Consider the following 21,033-nt stretch of genomic DNA (forward strand, 5'->3'; position numbering starts at 1 on the left):
AGTGGATGCTCATACGCTCAATCTGTGTAACTCTGCTTGGCGGTATGTGGAAAATCGAACTGATTGTGTTCGCACTACAGAAATTGTAAACTCCAGCAGTAAAAAGGGCGAGTTGTCATGGTTAAACTACCCTCTGTCCGTATAACCTTGACTGCAAACATGATGTCCATTTTCTCAAAGGATGTTGGACAACTATATCAAAGTTGCTGGTGAACGCAGCTGAATTTCCAGCATCTGCAGAATTCCTGTTGTTTGGATAACTACCGGCATTTCTCTCTCTCTCTCTCTTTGATCTTGGGCACAACCAAGTGTATTGAATACCGGGAGAAAATCTGAAAGGGTTTGCTGCGCAATCATGTTGTAAATTGAACTGAATTACTTTAAGTTGTAGTACATAAGTCTGACGACAACGAATTGCTTACACCAGTAAAGAATTGATGAATTAGGACTATCTTGCGGAAGTTCTTCCCTGTAGAGGGTAACTAATACTTGTAAAATACCCCCTGTAATTATTCAGGACATAGATTGAAATTCGTATGCCTACCCGAAAAGACGCGAATCACTCTTGATTATTTTGTGCTCATGTAATTCGGACCAACTACATTTAAAAAGCAGATGATCTTAATTCCACATTAAAATAATTATCTATGGGAAGTAAAAATTTCGATAATATTTAATATAAAATCCATCAAAGGCTGCACATAAACGCAGCCTGCCGAGTTCCTCCAGCATTTTGTATGTGTTGTTTTGAATTTCCAGCATCTACCGATTTTATCGTGTTTGCGACATAAATGCAGATTTATTTTTTGTTAGAAGTCCGGAAGATTCACCCAAAGTGTGTGACGCATTGACGGAGCGCCTATTGAATCTGTACCCTCCTTTCCCCGCCCTATTCATTTTAAATACAGTATCTCAGCTCATTCAACTGTACAACCCTGCAGAGGTAGTTGCTTGTCTGTCCCCCTGCGTAACTTGCAATGCGATGTTTTATTTTCGGCTTGGGCTTTTAATTTGTAATCTACCCCCAAAAGGACTTCGGTCGCTAGCGCTGCTTTTGTTTGTTTTGTAACAAATACAGTGAGGCAACAAAGTCTGGGGGACTCTAAAAATCAGGAGGGAAGAACAACGCTATCTGCAGCCGCCACCACCCGTGGTTCTTGACAAGTTAGCCGACAATGGCAGACGTCGGTGTCTTGATTGCCAGCATCTTGGCTGCTCTTTCACTCGTGTGGTTCCTGCTGTTAAGGAGAAGGCAAGTACAGATATGTTAATCGTTTCTAGAACCTTGAGGCGAACTTTATAGTAGTCAGGTTGCATTAAAATGAGATCGCAGAATTCTGATTTCTAAAAGATCTGTTCACGTTGCCTCACACATCAAAGTTGCTGGTGAACGCAGCAGGCTAGGCAGCATCTATAGGAAGAGGCGCAGTCGACGTTTCAGGCCGAGACCCTTCGTCCTGACGTCGACTGCGCCTCTTCCTATAGATGCTGCCTGGCCTGCTGCGTTCACCAGCAACTTTGATGTGTGTTGCTTGAATTTCCAGCATCTGCAGAATTCCTGTTGTTCACGTTGCCTGATCCTTTTGACATTTACTCTATTTCCCCCCTTTTTAAAATTCTTTGTCTCTCTTCCCTTTGAAAGCCATTATGGATTCATAGAAACATAGAAACATAGAAAATAGGTGCAGGAGTAGGCCATTCGGCCCTTCGAGCCTGCACCGCCATTTATTATGATCATGGCTGATCATCCAACTCAGAACCCAGCCTTCCCTCCATACCCCCTGACCCCTGTAGCCACAAGGGCCATATCTAACTTCCTTTTAAACATAGCTAATGAACTGGCCTCAACAGTTTGCTGTGGCAGAGAATTCCACAGATTCACCACTCTCTGTGTGAAGAAGTTTTTCCTAACCTCGGTCCTAAAAGGCTTCCCCTCTATCCTCAAACTGTGACCCCTCGTTCTAGACCTCCCCAACATCGGGAACAATCTTCCTGCATCTAGCCTGTCCAATCCCTTTAGGATCTTATACGTTTCAATCAGATCCCCCCTCAATCTTCTAAATTCCAACGAGTACAAGCCCAGTTCATCCAGTCTTTCTTCATATGAAAGACCTGCCATCCCAGGAATCAATCTGGTGAACCTTCTTTGTACTCCCTCTATGGCAAAGATGTCTTTCCTCAGATTAGGGGACCAAAACTGCACACAATACTCTAGGTGTGGTCTCACCAAGGCCTTGTACAACTGCAGTAGTACCTCCCTGCTCCTGTACTCGAATCCTCTCACTATAAATGCCAGCATACCGTTCGCCTTTTTCACCGCCTGCTGTACCTGCATGCCCACTTTCAATGACTGGTGTATAATGACACCCAGGTCTCGTTGCACCTCCCCTTTTCCTTTCCTGATAGAGTTTTCTTTGGCCGATTCTCTGGTCTGCTTGTGCCAGTGTACAGAATTGTGTGGGAAAGGACTGGGGATCCAAACCTCACATTCAGGCTATTGGCGGGTTAGGAAGGCAGAGGGAGAGGCTGGGGGAGGTGGAACTGGGAAACACACACACACACACAGAAAAGACCATGGTGGTACTTAAATGACAACAGTCACAATCCCTCCCGTATTAAGTGGTCTGGGAAATCCCTCACCCAAGTTTTTAGGAGTCTTCTTCCGAAGGTGATTCCAATTTAAAGATTAAAGATGCAGTTGCCAACTTTTAAATACGTTAGTGATTCTGTGAAATTCACCTAATATCAGCGAAGGTTTTTTTAAAAATATATATTTTCTGGATCTGGCTATTAATTTCCCATCTCTAATTGTCATTGAGAAGCTAGCGGTGAGCCACCTTCTGAAACCACCGCAATGCTCTAATGAAACATAGAAACATAGAAAATAGGTGCAGGAGTAGGCCATTTGGCCCTTCGAGCCTGCACCGCCATTTATTATGATCATGGCTGATCATCCAACTCAGAACCCCACCCCAGCCTTCCCTCCATACCCCCTGACCCCCATAGCCACAAAGGCCATATCTAACTCCCTCTTAAATATAGCCAATGAACTGGCCTCAACTGTTTCCTGTGGCAGAGAATTCCACAGATTCACCACTCTCTGTGTGAAGAAGTTTTTCCTAATCTCGGTCCTAAAAGGCTTCCCCTCTGTCCTCAAACTGTGGCCCCTCGTTCTGGACTTCCCCAACATTGGGAACAATCTTCCTGCATCTAGCCTGTCCAATCCCTTTAGGATTTTATACGCTTCAATCAGATCCCCCCTCAATCTTCTAAATTCCAACAAGTACAAGCCCAGTTCATCCAGTCTTTCTTCATATGAAAGTCCTGCCATCCCAGGAATCAAATCTGGTGAACCTTCTTTGTACACCTCATATACCGTCTGGGTAGTCTCCAACCCCTTGGTATGAACATAGAATTCTCCAACTTCCGGTAATTCCCTCCCCCTCCCTTCCCCCATCCCAGTTTCACTCTGTCCCTCCCCCAGCTGCCTATCACCTCCCTCATGGTTCCGCCTCCTTCTACCACCCATTGTGTTTTCCCCTATTCCTTCTTCACCTTTCCTGCTTACCCTTCCCTGCTTCGTCTCCCCCACCCCTTTATCTTTCCCCTTACTGGTTTTTCACCTGGAACCTACCAGCCTTCTCCTTCCCACCCTTCCCCCACCTTCTTTATAGGGCCTCTGCCCCCTCCCTCTTCAGTCCTGACGGAGGGTTCTGGCCTGGAACGTTGACTGATCATTTCCACGGCTGCTGCCAGTCCTGCTGAGTTCCTCCAGCGTGTTGTGAGTGTTGCTTTGACCCCGGCGTCTGCAGAGTATTTTGTGTTTATGTGGAGTGGTTGCTGGAGTGCCAGTCAGACAGGCTACTACCCCCAGATAGGGTGATGTTTCTGGAGAGCTGTTGCAGTGGCACTGCAGCCAACCAGATGCAGAGTTCATGGTCAGGCCAATGCTATTAAATGTCAATGGGTAAGTGGCTAGATTCTCAATTAACGGAGATGGCTGATGCCTGACATTTATGTGGCTTATCAGCCAGTGCCTAAGTGTTGTCTAACATGCAGGTGTGCTGAGAATTGCTTCCTATGGCGAGAGTTGTGAACGGGATTAGACAATGTGCAATTCAGCAACAAACTGCCTGCTGATTGTCATTGATGAAACAGCTGAAGATGATTGAGCCCCAAGGAATTCCTGCATTGATGTTCTGGGGCTGAGATAATTAACTTACACCAACCACACTGTCTTCCTTTATGAGAAATATAACTGACCAATGTAGTTTTTTTTCCCCAGTGATGTCCATTTGTTTTTACTGTGGTATCACATTTAGCCGAATTGCCCCCTTGTTGACAAGGGGCATCACTCTGGTCCCATTTGTAGAATTCAGTTATTTGCTTTAATCTTAAGCCTAGAATTCAATTCCTTGGTCCATGTTTAGGTCAGGAGCCAAGTGGTCCTGGTGAAAACGTAACCAAGCATTGATAAATTAGTGCTGTTCAGAAAGCTTTGTATTCTTTCTTCACTATGCTAAGGATTCAAAATAGAACTGATCTGGTGAAAAGTAAAAGTAAATTCTGCATTTTGAGTGTGGCAATTTTGCACCCTGTTGGGAAGGTGCCAGTCATTGCAAATGTACTAGAACTGCTTGGCTAGAAGAATATCTAGTACCTCTAGCACGTATAGTACCAGCACAATAGCATGGGTCTTCAGGACTAGAGCTGGAATGTTGTTTGGTCCCATAACCTTTGTTGTATTATTGTCAGATGTTCCTTGGTCTCAGCTGTTGTGAACTGAATTGGTCACAGGTTCTCTGATTATGGGATTTCAAGAGGAAATCCAGATCTCCATCTAAACTTCCACTACAAGTCACTTCTAACAAAATGAGCCTTTTTTAGTGTGAATGGATCCTGCTCTTCATATTAGCTTATTAATTCTCCATCAGCATGCTCAACAAGATGTGGGAGTTAAGACATTGACATTGCATTTAGATGCTACTGAGATTCAACATTGTTCAATCATCTGCAATCATCCCTACTTTTGATCTTACCACTGAAAGAAGGTTATTGAAAGTTAAGGAGCTTTGAGTGCAAATTGCATCTAATACAAAATGAGCTGCTGCAAACTTTTGTGGTTATTGAAAATAAATCATTGTTTTGCAGATTAACCTTGGCAGCAAAATTGGCTACACCCCAAGAGTTGATCACCACAGTGCATTCCTATAAGTTTCAGCCATTTTCATTTTTTAAGATTTTCTATAATGCATCTCAAGCAACCCCTGGTCTTTTAAAATTCATGTATCTGCCACTATAATGCAAAATGTACTGTATATTCTACATATTGATGCAGAATAATACATTATTCAACAAATACTATCTTGATAATGTTGCAAAGCTAATTACGTTGGGTTGAGAATTAGCAGATAGTGGATACTTCAAAATTTGTAAAGTATTGTATGCATGTGAAATATAGAGCAAGCACCTAACACTGTCAGGGTAGTTAGTTACTGACAATATATATAACAGAGCTATCTGAAACTAGAGAACAGAAGTTCAGAGGAAGGGGTGAGAGGTTTCAAGGAGATCTGAGGAAGACCTTTTTGACCCGACCCAGAGAGTAGTTGGAATCTGGAAAAGATTTGTGGAATGGGTGGAGAAGGCAGGTACTCTCACACATCTGGCCTTGATGACTCCACATCTGTCCTTGACTCTATGATTGGATTGCTAACCTTGGGGTCAAGAACCCATGTAGTCAATAATGCTACAAATGTTTACATGACTGCTTTTTTCTCAAGTTCAGCATTTAAACGCTGAATTAATGTTATCAAAATTCTGTTGGAGGAGTTGGGCAGATTCCTGTTTAATTCCACATGTGAGTTGATAACCAGAAAATGCTTGAAACATTCTAATAGTCAAGAAACACTGAAGACTTTTATATAATTGGTACCAAAAAGGGATTAAATTTATAGGAGATTGTTTTGAGCGAGGTATATTGATGTCATTTGAACAATTAAAGGATAAATATAAAATATCTAATAATACTTTCTTTTGTTATTTTCAGTTAAGGGCTTACTTGATAGGTAAGCTGGGTCAAACAATGTTTTTGCCAAAAGCTAATGAAATTGAAATTTTAATTCAAAAAGGAAAAATTAAAAAATTTGTTTCTTGTATGTATAATTTGATTCAAGAACAGACAATTAAACAAGGAACCCATAAGTCAAAGCAAAAATGGGAAACAGATCTGAATATTAATATTGATGAGATAAATTGGTCAAGACTTTGTCTGGACAGTATGACAAATACAATAAATGTTCGACTTAGATTAGTACAATATAATGTTTTACACCAATTATATATTACACCACAAAAAATAAATAGATTAAACTCAAATCTATCTGATAAATGTTTTCGGTGTAATCAAGAAATTGGTACTTTTTTACATTCTACTTGGTCTTGTTTTAAAATTCAACCTTTTTGGATAAATTTAAGAATCTTATTGGAACAAATTACTGGAATTCAACTTCCACATAACCCTGTATTATTTCTATTAGGTGATATTGAAGGGATAAAACCGAAACTTAAATTGAATAAATATCAGAAAGAATTTATAAAAATTGCATTGGCAGTAGCTAAGAAGATTATAGCAGTTACTTGGAAATCTGATTTGTATTTAAGTATGGATCGTTGGAATAATGAAATGGCTAGTTCTATTCCCTTGAAAAAATTACTTATAATTTAAGAGATAATTATGTAACATTCTTGAATATTTGGCGCCCTTATTTACAAAAGATAGGATGTCATATTTAAGTGCTCCAACAAAGAATTTGGTTACTTGGGGAAAGTAACGAATAATTATACCAAATTTATTTTGAATCCCATGGAGCATGTGGAAACCTTCCAATACCCAGGCGGCTCTTTTTTTTTTCTTTCTTTCTTTTAGGTAGGGCTATATATGGCAGGGGGGAGGGTTAAGGGGAGGGGGGGTACATTTTATCTTTTCATGTATTCTTTTTGAAAATTTAATAAAAATTATATTAAAAAAAAGAAACACTGAAGAAAGTAAAACAGCCAATTCTGAAGTCAATGATCTTTCACTTCTCCTGAGAAAAGTTATAAAACAATTTTCTATATGACTGACGTTGCAGAGAAAAAGGAGGGGTGGAAAGAAGTGAGGAAAGCTGTCACTATTTTAGCGAAGCCCAATGTAAGCTTGAGAAACATCTTGCCTCCTGACTAATATTGCTAAAATCCTGGATTTCAACATTCAGTTCAGCAATTTCATATATCAAACCTTTCGAGTTTGTGTCAGAACTGATCAGTTCTGGTGCAAGAACAGGGAATGCTGGGAATCAAGTTGCACCTACGAGGAAGGGATAACCTAGCGTTTTGATTCACTGGTGATAGGTTGCCAACCTGGTTCCATGCCTCGCTCTTGAAAGTTTTTTATTTAAAATTTCCAGCATTTTCAGTTCTGTTTTCTGATTTTCATTTACTGAGTTTTCCCAGAATTCTCTTTATTTCAGATTTCCAGCAACATCCATGTTCTGTATCAGCTGTCACTCCATCCCTCCCTCGCTCTCTCCCCCCCACCCCCCACTCTTTCCCCATCAGTTCACTCTTCCTCCAGCCAGGCTCCTTGTTACTAACAAGACTTCAGCATTCTCTCTCCATCCATCTCTCTTGATATTCACCATATCACAAGTATTCTCCTTGATTTCCCCAGTTTCTCCCACTTCTCTGCATTTGGGTCTCCCAGTAATGACAAAAGGTTATAGACCTGACTCTGTTTCACGTTCAGCAGTGTGGCCTGGCACGCAAAATATTTCCAGTGTTTTTTGATTTTTTTTTCAAAGTACATTAAGTATTTATTTACTGAGTAGGCCCTTCGAGCCACACTGCCCAGCAATTCCCCCAATTTAATCCTAGCCTAATCATGGGACAATGTACAATGACCAATTAACCTACCAACCAGTACATCATCGGACGGTGGGAAGAAACTGCAGCACCCAGGGGAAACCCACGCGGTCACAGGGAGAACATAACTCCTTACAACTCCTTACAGGCAGTGGTGGGAAATAAACCTGGGTTGCCTGTACTGTAAAGCATTGTGCTAACCACTACACCAGCATGCCACTTTGATAAATGGGCAATCATGGCACACAAAGCTCTGTGATAAGCGTTCCTGCTAAATCACAAAATAGTATTCTCTTGATATAATTTGGATAACCGTGACCTTAGTGAACTTTTAAAATTAACTGTTTTATTTAGCTTTAGCCGAATTTCAGCCAGCAAATGCTAAGTTCACACTGAAAATTTTTGAAGATACTGATAGGGAAAAGATCCATTTTCTGGATTGGATAGAATTTGGTTTTTACTTCATGTGTAATAGCCTTCAGCTATTTCCATTAATATATATTATCCAATGACTGGTATTAACAGTTACTTTTAATTGGTAATTAAAATTGTCTTTTTTTATAGATTTAATAATCTTTTGTCAGCTTCTTAATTTGATAATTATATAGGTGAATTCCTCAGAGCTTCTGCACGTTGTCGGTTGCAGTTGGAAGATGTGCAGGGATTACTGATTTGTTTGGTTATTTTACTGTTCTACTTTTCACAGAAGAGAAGGCGAGCCTCCAGTTGAAAATGGATGGATTCCATACTTGGGTTGTGCTTTAGCATTTAGTGCAAATCCTCTCAAGTTTCTACAAACTTACCAGAAGAAGTATGGAGATACTTTTACTTGTAAGATAGCTGGGAACTTCATCACGTTTATCACTGACCCCTTCTCATACAGTTCTGTCATTCGGCATGGAAAATATCTTGACTTTCAGAACTTTGGAATAAAAGTTTCAAGAAGGGTAAGGTGTTCATACATATTCCAAGGTGTTTTATGTAATGCAAGGTAAAATGATTAGCTTGCTAGGAATTTAATTTGTTTTATCTATTTTAGCTCTAGTATCACGTTGATGAAGAAGCAATTAACAGCAAATTGGGTGCGATTATAGTAGTTAAAACAGTTGTAATTTGTAATTAATTAAATGCATACTTATTTTAAAAGTTTATTCATTTTTAAAATGTGTTATTGTATTGGACTTAAAATTCTATTAATCGAATTGTAAAAATCTTAAAACAGATTAGTCAGAATTAGTAATAGCACACAATGTTTAACAGCATTTTTAAAACAAAATGGTTTTCCCTTTAGCTCAAAGGGTCTGGTCAACAATGAAGCAATTGTAATATTTGACTCTTGCATTATTGGTTATAGGCATTATTTTGGTGTAAAGTTAGAAGTAATACACTTTAGCATTTCACATTATTTAAACAATAGTTTAAAAAAGATAACTAGGAATTAAAATTTCTGGTTTAAGATTGTGCTGAAGATGGGCCACAGCTTACTGGCGCTTCATGAAGCAAGGCATACAACTAAATAATTAATAACACTTTTTCTGTGGAAAATCGTGGTAACCTATCACTGCAAGCAATGAAGAGGTGAGCAAAGGTGAGGCTGACTAGAGCGTTGAGGTGTGTAGGTGCGAAGCAAGGTTGGAGCGAGGTCGAGGCATGTTCGAGTGCTACCGAGAAAAGCTGGAGTGGAGGAGTCTTGGTTTAGTTGGACAGGCTCCAAGGGTGAGGTTGGGCTGATCTAAGTGCTGGCCAATTTGGAAAGATCGGGCACGGGCCGAAACATGGCCGCAGGGTCTGGGCCCAGAGCGCATTGCTGCGGTGGGGCCTGGGTCCAACCTGGTGTTTGGATAATTTAAATGCTGAGCCAGATAGACTGAGAAAGCAGGGTGTTGGGACCAGAGGCAAGGGTCGGGCTGGCTCTATTCACTGCTCCCTGAGGTCTACTCTGCTCTCTGCGGTACTGAGGTTGTGTCCTGCGCCAGTTCTTCCAAGCTTCGTGACTTGCCCCGCTGTATGATGAACTGAAGCTGAGGATATTGACCTGCTTCAGCTGTTCTGGGTTTTGTGTCTATGACCTCACTGTTTAGATTAGATTAGATTCAACCTTATTGTCATTGTGCCAAGTACAGATACAAGGCCAATGAAATACAGTTAGCATCTAACCAGAAATGCAAAGAACAGTGTTATTTACAAAATAACTACGAATAAAAAATAAACGCTACAGCACACAAGTATAAAAGTACTGAGACAGTACAATATGGGTGCAATACTGCTTAGCGCTGTGATGTGAGGTTCAGCAGGGTCACAGCCTAAGGGAAGAAGCTCCTCCTGTGCCTGCTGGTGCAGGAGCAGAGGCTCCTGTAGCGCCTACCGGATGGGAGGAGAGTTAAAAAGTCCATGGTTAGGGTGAGATGCATCCTTGATAATGCTTTTCACTCTGCCCCGGCAGCGTTTATGGTAGGTGTTCCCAATGGTGGGCAATTGGGTGCCAATAATCTGCTGGGCAATTTTCACCACACGCTGGGGTGCTTTGCGGTCCAATACGGGACAATTGCCATACCACACTGAGATGCAGTTGGTGAGTATACTCCCAATGGTACAGCGGTAAAAGTCCGTCAGTATCCCGGGACAGAGGTGAGCTTTCTTGATGCTCTGCAGGAAATAAAGGTGCTGTTGTGCCTTTTTGATCAGGATGGAGGAGTTCAGGGACCACGTGAGATACTCGGAAATGTGGACACCAAGGAATTTGAAGGTTGATACTTTTCTTTGCCATATCCTGCAGTTTTGTTGTTTCCATGGATATTAGTTCACCTTGTACACTTTAAAGGCATCTAAACACTTAATGGTTTAAAAAAAGCATTAGTTTCAGTATCATTCTTTTCAATAATTCTAAAAGATGGCATAAAATATATGAAACTTAATGAATTATTTCTACAAAACTTAATACTGGAAGATACTAAAAAAGTTAATTTTACCTGTAACAAGTTTTTGTTAAACGTGAACTCCAATAGAGAACTGGGCAAAAAATAATGGCATTACCTAGTACAGTAAGTTCCTTGTTTAGCTTGCATCAGAATTGTCTGGCACCTTTGAACTGCATTCTCCCAAATCCCTTTGAATTCTTTATTTGCTTCTAGACGTTCTAGCATAGACACTGTATAAGTAACAATGAGAATCCCCATTAGCACATGATAAGCTGCTTTTCACATAAAAGCGCACACACACTAGCCACATTGATTTCCAAAAGTATTTAATCCATCCCATTTGAAGAAATGGAAACTCTGAAGCATCAATGAACTGGTTGCTAGGTGATTTTCACATCTTTGCAAAAGTGTTTGTAGGAAGAGTTCAATATAAATTGGCTATTGTTGAGGACCACTGCCAAATATTTATGACCATAACTAATTTAAAGATTAATTGTTTCTATTAATAATTTTTGATGTTGTGAAATAAGTAGTAGGAATATTTTCTCACTTTTTGAAGAGGTACGTAAGTAAATGCGTGAGTGCGTTTATTAGAAAAGGTTGACTATTGACCAGTCCTGAGGTAACTCTAATTCAAAACAAGTGATTAGGATGTTTGTAATGGAAGTACTTTAGAAATTCAAAAACACTGTAGATGCTACCAATCTGAAATAGGAATAAAATACAGGAAGCTATCAACAAATCAGATAACTCTTAGAAACATTTTAATGATTCATGTAAAAAGCCCTTTATCTGAATTTCCTATTCCTATTGGGGGTTACTTGGTGGCACAGCTCAAAGAGCTGCCTTAATGACTATCACCCAGTAGCACTCACATCTACAGTAATGAAATGCTTCGGGAGGTTGGTCATGACTAGACTGAACTCCTGCCTCAGCAAGGACCTGGACCCATGGCAATTTGCCTGTTGCCACAATAGGTCAACGGCAGATGCAATCTCAATCTCAAACACTTACATCAGGATGCTCTTCATCAACTATGGCTTGGCATTTAATACCTTCATTCCCACAATCCTGATTGAGAAGTTGCAGAACCTGGGCCTCTGTAGCTACCTTCTTCAATTGGATTCTCGACTTCCTAACTTGGAAGGCCACAACCTGTGCAGATTGGTGATAACATCTCCTCGCCGACTATCAACACTGGTGCACCTCTCTGTATACCCGTGAGTGTGTGGCTAGGCAGAAATCAAATACCATCTATAAATTTACTGATGATACAACCATTGTTGGTAGAATCTCAGATGGTGATGAGAGGACATACAGCAGTGAGATACGCCAGGTGGTGTTGCAACAACAACCTGGCACTCAACGTCAGTAAGACGAAAGAGCTGATTGTGGACTTCAGGAAGGCTAAGACGAGGGAACATATAGCAATCCTCATAGAGGGATCAGAAGTGGAGAGAGTGAGCAGCTTCAAGTTCCTGGGTATCAAGATCTCTGAGGACCTAACCTGGTCCCAACATATTGATGCAGTTATAAAGAAGGCAAGACAGTGACTATACTTCATTAGGAGTTTGAGGAGATTTGGGATGTCAACGAATACACTCAAAAACTTCTATAGATGTACCATGGAGAACATTCTGACAGGCTGCATCACTGTCTGGTAAGGGGTGGGGCGGGGGGAGGGACTATTGCACAGGACCAGAAGAAGCTGCGGAGGGTTATAAACTTAGTTGGCTCCATCTTGGGTACTAGCCTACAAAGTACCCAGGACATCTTCAAGGAGCGGTGTCTCAGAAAGGCAGCGTCCATTATTAAGGACCTCCAGCACCCAGGGCATGCCCTTTCCTCACTGTTACCATCAGGTAGGAGGTACAGGAGCCTGAAGGCACACACTCAGCGATTCAGGAACAGCTTCTCCCCTATGCCATCCGATTCTTAAATAGACATTGAATTCTGAACACCACCTTACTTTTTTTTTGTAATTTATTTGTTATTGAATTTCATCTTCATAACAAACATTTCCATAAGATGTATTTCAGATACTGTACATATATATCATATAATCATATTTGTCACAAATCTCTGCATAATATTTATCTGAGGTATACACTTGTAGAAAGGAGAGGAAAGAAAGAACAATCGAAAGAAGAAAACTATGTACAGAGTAGGGAGTAATCTTTTAGTATTTCTGTTTTTGCATAATTTTTAATCTATTCGATATAGGTACAGTATATGGAAATTGATTTATTATTATTATTTTTTTCTGTATTGTGTATTGTATTATGTATTGCACTGAACTGCTGCTGCTCAGTTAACAAATTTCATGACACATGCTGGTGATAATAAACCTGGTTCTGATTCTGAGAAGGGCTTGTTCTACAGTGTATCTCATTCAATGAATAAGTAAAACGATACTGCATCTCATTAATAGTGATGCACAGAACAACTGCCCATAGATATTATTAGTGAGTTTAATATTATTATGACAGGGTGCAGTAAAAAAACTTTGTTTGCATGTCATCTATACAGATCACTGCATCAGTACAAAGGGAAAGCAATATACAAATGCAGAATATATAGTGTTGCAGTTATAGAGAAAATGCCATATGTAACCAGATAACATGATGAGGTAAATAGTGAGATCAAGAGTCCACCTTATAATGCAATAGTCTGAGAACAGTGGGATAGAAGCTTTCCTTGAGCCTGGATGTATGTGCTTTTGAGCTTTTGTGTCTTGTGCTCAATGAGAGGAGGGAGAAGAGTGGATGTCCAGGATGGGTGGAGTATCTTGGCTGCTTTTCCAAGGCAATGAGAAGTGTAGCGAGAATCCATGGGGGGAAAAAAAGCGGATTTCCATGATATGCTGAGCTACTTCACTACTTTGAGCAGTTGCCATGCTAAGTCATGATGCATAGGATCGAATGTGTTCAGTGGTAACAGGGACAAGCCAAATTTCCTTAGTCTTCTGGGGAAGCAGAGATTCTGATGCACTTTCTTGGTGATGGGATTTGCGTTGTTGGAGCAGGACAAGCTATTGATGCTGTTTACATCTAGAACCTCGAAGGAGAAGACAGCTGGCAGAGATTGATGTGAATAGTCTTAGTTTTAAGAAGACCATATCGAAGGAGTCTTCAGAGAACTACAGATTTGGCTTCTTCTGTTCAGTTGTCCCGCGCATTCAAAATAACGAGAAAGGGGGGAGAAAACACAGTTCGGTAAGAAAACAAATTTTAGACCAATTTCCAAGTCCTGCAAATTAATGGCTCCCAGCAGTCCAGCCTGTAATCACCAATCTGCCACTGGAGGGCAGCACTAGTTGGGAGAGGCCACCTCCCAGCCTTGCCTAGACACCACTCCACAATGCAAGCCCAAGGACTGAAGCCTAGTTCTAGTTACAAATGCAGCAGCACTGCTTTCTCATTGTCTGACGCCCACCAAACAAGGGAAGCAGACCTGTGGCAATCAATGTCTTGTGATTGCAAAAGAAATGTCTACGACTTTGCTGATATTGTGAAAGTAATGCAGGAACACCTAGAATAAACCTACAATGTTTCTTAACAGTTTGGGTTTCATAAGTGGAATCAAAAGGCAGCTTATTCAATTATGTGGCTAAATTGACAAAATTGTCTGAGCACTGATGGGCTTAATGATGCACTGAGAGATCATTTAGTTCATGGAATCTAACAAGAAAGCATTCAAAAACAACTCTTAATTGAAGCACAACTCACATTTAAAAGAGCAGTTGAAATTACTGTATCAATGGAAATAGTAGACAGACGCAATTAAGGAATGAAAGTGAGTGTGAACAAAATTGCAGCATCTAAACTGAGACCTGCTTGACTGAACAAAATGTGTTATTGTTGTGGCAGGGGCTCACATGTACCAGACTAATTCAGGTTTCAAAACTAGCAGAAAATTCAACAAAGTAGGACTAATACAAAGTAAATGTTGGGCAGGCAAAAATAAATGGACTGCTTAGGGAAGACAAAAAGCTAAAAAGTCAAGTTGATCTTTCAAAAAGAGCCCTAATCTGCATGCTGTTGAAAATTCTGATAATGACGGAGTGACACAGGACCGAGTAGCCTTGAGATTTACAGTTTTAAAAACTAACATGAGACGAGCAATATGGCTTACACCAGAAATGAACGACAAATTAATTAAAATGGAATTGGACATTGTCTCAGCTAGTTCAGTCATTCCACAAAATGAGTTGTGACACCAGTCAGCCAGATATTCAATCTCCCTCCTATGTGACTGTACATTCGCCACTACCTTTTATTTGGCCAACAATAGTGGTGTCATCAGCAAACTTAAACATAGTATTGGAGTTGTGCTTAGACACACACTCACAAGTAAAGTGAGTAGAGCAGGAGGTGAGTTACATGGCCTTTTGGAGCATCTCTGCTGATTGTGGAGGAGATGTTGTTGCCGGTCCAAACTGACTGGGGTCTGCAAGTGAGGAAATCGAGAATCTAATTGCACTAATATGTATTGAGGCCAAGGTCTTGAAGCTTATTGATTAGTTTTGAGGGGATGAGCTGTAGTCAAGAAGGAGCACCCTGACGTATGCAGCTTTGCTGTCCAGATGTTCAGGGTTGAGTGAAGAGCCAAAGAAATGACACCAATTGGAGTGGATCCAAGTCACTCCATAGGCAGGAGTTGATATGTTTCACAAACCTCTCAAAACATTCCATCACTGTGGATGTAAGTGCTACTGGAGGATAGTCATAGAGGCAGGTCACCACGTTCTTCTTAGGCACCAATATAAGTGAAGCCTGCTTAAAGCAGGTGGGTACCTCAGACTGTCAGAGAGAGTACTCTAGCCACGGGCACAAGTTTCCTGGTAGTGGTGGATGCAACTATAAAGTGGGTCAGAAAGAGTTCCCAATACTCTCCACTATAGCCTTCCACACCGTCGATGTGTGGAGAAGCCTCTTCTAAAGGGCTGATGTTCCAGAACACTTAGTCAGTGAAAATGGGCCACAGTTTGTTGTGGAACAGTTTCAGTCATTCCTGAAAATGAATGGTGTAAGACATATTATACCATACCACACAGCTACAAATGGCTTGGTGGAAAGGTTTGTCCAGACCCAAAGAATGCACTGTGAGCAATGTCAGCAGAATACATTACATTGCACTGAATCAGAAGCTTGCCAATGTCCTTGTATATCCACAACCAACAACTTGCCTGCTATGCAGTTCCCTTCCGCCCAATCTCAGAAGGAGTATGCAGGACAAAGAGCTGAAATAAAATGAGGGCTCCTCAAACGAAGAGGTTCAGTGTTTTACTCCTGGACAAGCAGTCATTGCGAGGGAGTACAGAGGTGATCAAAAGTGTGGACTTGGAAAGATTATGGATGGAACTGGACCATTCTCCTACACAGTAGAGATGACACATTGATCAGTTGAGGAGAACAGAGTCGATTGTTAGAGAAGAAAGGTGTCCAAAGCTGTTAGAACTATTTCCTGCTGTCCCAGAGTCAACTCCTACAACCATCATGGAGGTGGCCCCAGAACTTGAGATTGTTTCACAGCTGCAAGTCTCATCTAGTAAACAGAGTGAACCCAACCCCGGTCAGGAAAGTTGTTATTCCACAGCGATTAAACCTTTCGGCCTCAATGGGACAATTTAAAATAAAAACGTCCTGACGAAGGGTCTCAGCCTGAAATGTCGACTGTACCTCTTCCTAGAGGTGCTACCTGGCCTGCTGCATTCACCAGCAACTTTGATGTGTGTAGCACAATACAGGCTCTTCGGCCCACAAAGTTGTGCCAAACATGTGCCTACCTTAGAAATTACTAGGCTTACCCATAGCCCTCTATTTTTCTAGGCTCCATGTACCTATCTAAAAGTCTCATAAAAGACCCTATCGTATCCGCCTCCACCACCATTGCTGGCAGCCCATTCCACGCACTCACCACTCTCTGAGTAAAACACTTACCCCCCTGACATCTCCTCTGTACCTACTCCCAGGCACCTTAAACCTGTGTCCACTTGTGGCAACCATTTCAGCCCTGGGAAAAAGCCTCTGACTATCCACACGATCAATGTCTCTCATAATCTTACACACATCTATCAGGTCACCTCTCATCCTTCGTTGCTCCAAGGAGAAAAGGCCAAGTTCACTCAACCTGTCTTCATAAGGCATACTCCCCAATCCAGGCAACATCCTTGTAAATCTCCTCTGCACCATTTCTATGGTTTCCACACCCTTCCTGTAGTGAGGCGATCAGAAGTGAGCACAGTACTCCAAGTGGGGTCTGACCAGGATCCTATATAGCTGCAACATTACCTCTCGGCTCCTAAATTCAATTCCATGATTGATGGAGGCCAATACACCGTACGCCTTCTTAACCACAGAGTCAACCTGCGCAGCTGCTTTGAGTGTCCTGTGGACTCGGACCCCAAGATCCCTCTGATCCTCCACACTGCCAAGAGTCTTACCATTAATACTATATTCTGCCATCATATTTGACCTACCAAAATGAACCACGTCACACTTATCTGGGTTGAACTCTATCTGCCACTTTTCAGCCCAGTTTTGCATCCTATCAATGTCCCGCTGTAACTTCTGTCAGCCCTCCAGACTATCCATAACACCTCCAACCATTGTGTCATCAGCAAACTTTCTAACCCATCCCTCCACTTCCTCATCCAGGTCATTTATAAAAATTACGAAGAGTAAGGGTCCCAGAACAGATCCCTGAGTCACACCACTGGTCACCGACCTCCATGCAGAATATGACCCATCCACAACCACTCCTTGCTTTCTGTGGGCAAGCCAGTTCTGAATCTACAAAGCAATGTCCCCTTGGATCCCATGCTTTCTTACTTTTTCAATAAGCCTTGCATGGGGTACCTTATCAAATGCCTTGCTGAAATCCATATACAGTACACTACATCTACTGCTCTTCCTTCATCAATGTGTTTAGTCACATCTCCAAAAAAATTCCATCAGGCTCGTAAGGCACGACCTGCCCTTGACAAATCCATGCTGTCTATTCCTAATCATATTTACCTCTCCAAATGTTCATAAATCCTGCCTCTCAGGATCTTCTCCATCAACTTACCAACCACTGAGGTAAGACTCACTGGTCTACAATTTTCTGGGCTACCTCTACTCCCTTTCTTGAATAAAGGAACAACATCTGCAGCCCTCCAATCCTCCAGAACCTCTCCCGACCCCACTGATGATTCAAAGATCATAGCCAGAGGCTCAGCAATCTCCCCCCTCGCCTCCCACAGTAGCCTGGGGTACACCTCATCTGGTCCCAGCGACTTATCTAACTTGATGCTTTCTAAAAGCTCCAGCACATCCTCTTTCTTAATATCTACATGCTCAAGTTTTTCAGTCTGCTGCAAGTCAGCACTACAATCACCAAGATCCTTTTCCATAGTGAATACTGAAGTAAAGTATTCATTAAGTACCTCTGCTATTTCCTCTGGTTCTATACACACTTTCCCACTGTCATATTTGATAGGTCCTATTCTTTCCCGTCTTATCCTCTTTCTCTTCACATACCTGTAGAATGCCTTATGATTTTCCTTAATCCTGCCTGCCAGGGCCTTCTCATGGTCCCTTCTGGCTCTCCTAATTTCATTCTTAGCTCCTTCCTGTTAGCCTTATAATCTTCTAGATCTCTAACATTACCTAGCTCTCTGAACCTTTTGTAAGCTTTGCTTTTCTTCTTGACTAGATTTCTTACAGCCTTTGTACACCCACAGTTCCTGTACCCTCCCATAACTTCCCTGTCTCATTGGAACGTACCTGTGCAGAACTCCACACAAATATCCCCTGAACATTTGCCACATTTCTGATGTACTTTTCCCTGAGAACATCTGTTCCCAATTTAAGCTTCCAATTTCTTGCCTGATAGCCTCATAATTCCCCTTACTCCAGTTAAACCTTTTTCTAACTTATCTGCTCCTATCTCTCTCCAATGAGTAAAGGAGATAGAATTATGATCACTGTCTCCAAAATGCTCTCCCACTGAGAGATCGGACACCTGACTGGGTTCATTAACCAATACCAAATCAAGTACAGTCTCTCCTCTTGTAGGCTTATCTGCATATTGTGTCAAGAAACCTTCCTGAACACACCTAACAAACTCCACCCCATCTAAACCCCTTGCTCTAGGGAGATGCCAATCGATATTTGGGAAATTAAAATCTCCCATCACGACAACTCTTATTATTACACCTTTCCAGGACCTGTTTCCCTATCTGCTCCTCGATATCCCTGTTACTATTGGGCAGCCTATTAAAAATACCAGATAAAGTTATTGACCCCTTCCTGTTCCTAAATATACTGTGATGTGGATACCTATATAGTAGTTATATTATATAGTGTACTGTGTAGTTCAGCTGGCATTCTATATTGAGTTGGAATTTGTAGCTAAGTAGAAAGGAGTGTGTATTTAATATTTCAGTAATATTTGAGTAATCTTGTATGTATTTTGATTAAGCATTTTTTTAATTCTTTGTGGGTTTAATATAAAAGTTAGTGAATTGCATTCATCATTACTCTACCATGTCATATGTACATGCTTCACTAACAGAAACACAAAATTCAATCAACACAGATTATTCCTGGCTCCATGTTTTCCTTTCAATTAGTTTTGTTTTGCAGCTACAAAACATAACAAACACTGCACTACTTTATCCCTGTATTTCTGCTTGTTCCCATTTTGATCACCTTTGCTAGATCTCTTAAAATTCAAAAAATATTTTGGTTGGTACTCTTTCAGAATCCTTATAGAAATCCATTATTTGTGTTTATTGTTTGTGTTTTACAATCTAAAAATACCTCTTTTTTTTCTCTGACTTCATCTCTTTGCCTTAAACTGCTTTCGGGTATCCTTTTCAAATGAATGCAGATTGTTACTGCATGCATAATTAGCTTTTCTGATTTACAGAAAACCCTTGTGATTTCCATCAAAGCAGTAATTTGTGCTTTAAGCTACTGAACCCTGTTCAAATTCAAGCTGTCTATTCTCTTCGTAAGAGGTTACCATCTGACAAACTTATAATTGAAATAGAATTAAAATTGTTAAAGATTTGCAACAAGCAATCGTTGTGAATTAAGCACATGCGGCACCAAACAGTAAGTATTTGTGTGCTAAACTTCTGACAGTAGAATACACTAGTGTGCTTTTGTTACCTACAATTTGATTTATTTCTGTTTAAGATGATAAATGGAATTCTGCTTTGTCACAATCAAAGATGCATAGTAAGTACTGATTTTAATTGATTTTCATATTAAAACTTATGCCACATCTGATCTATCATAGGTATTTGATCATGTAGATTTTAATGATGCTAAATATGGGGTAGATTATGAAGAGATTCATCAAATCTTCAACAAGACCCTGCAGGGAAGCGCTTTGGGCCCGTTGGCCGCAAGTATGATGGAGAATCTCCAGTTTGTAATATCACAAATAAAGTCATCCTTGGACTCAGACGGATGGATCACTGGATGGCTTAATGAATTTTCATTCAGGATAATGTTTGAAGCTGGGTTTCTAACACTCTTTGGAAAAAATGAAAAAGCAATGGCAGCAATGGATATTGAAAAGGTCAATGCACAGCACGCTGCCATTCTCACTGCAATGGAGAATTTTAAAGTGTTTGACGCATCATTTCCTGCTTTAGTTGGTGGTATTCCAGTATTGTTTCTCAAAGCAGCCAAGGAATCAAGATTGGCTCTAGCACAAATGTTGGTGTCTAAAATCTTAAATCGGAATGACAATAAATCTCTTCTCATTGAGGAAAGAATGAACCTTTTGGACCGTTCACCTACACTTGATGATCTTGACAAGGCAAAGACACATGTCGCAATGCTGTGGGCTTCGCAGGCCAATACCGTCCCGGCTAGTTTCTGGAGCATTTATTATCTATTAAGGTACTGTTATTGGTAATCTTCCTTGTGCAAGATTAATTAATTTGCAATCTTTGAAGATTTACATACACTTATTTCTTCAATCTACTTTTCTAATAATCTACCTTCTCTCAGGCACAGTTTTATCTTCATCTCCTAGGTGAAAATCTAATGTGGAAATAAACTGACCATTATAAGTGGGGTGAAAATCATGTGAATTCTTTAATGAGCAATCTGTTTTGTTTGGAATACAATTAAAATAGGAAGATAATTTTTTCCAGTGTCTATTCAGACAGCACAAATTCAGATTGTTTTACTGTCTCACAATGATTTGT

At 40.7% G+C, this 21,033-nt stretch overlaps 1 protein-coding gene across 1 annotated transcript in view; it reads left to right on the forward strand.

The window, feature by feature from the left end:
- Positions 1-913: 913 nt before the first annotated feature.
- The window catches only part of LOC134354750 (cytochrome P450 7A1-like), a 44,290-nt gene continuing 24,170 nt past the window's right edge, over positions 914-21,033 (forward strand). The window contains exons 1-3 of the mRNA XM_063063960.1: positions 914-1,252; positions 8,609-8,849; positions 20,112-20,722. Of these exons, the coding sequence (XP_062920030.1) occupies positions 1,176-1,252; positions 8,609-8,849; positions 20,112-20,722 (929 nt within the window). The 5' untranslated portion in view covers positions 914-1,175. The remainder of the gene's footprint in view (positions 1,253-8,608; positions 8,850-20,111; positions 20,723-21,033) is intronic.

This window comes from Mobula hypostoma, chromosome 1 (genome assembly GCF_963921235.1).
Source record: "Mobula hypostoma chromosome 1, sMobHyp1.1, whole genome shotgun sequence".
NCBI classification, from domain to species: domain Eukaryota; kingdom Metazoa; phylum Chordata; class Chondrichthyes; order Myliobatiformes; family Myliobatidae; genus Mobula; species Mobula hypostoma.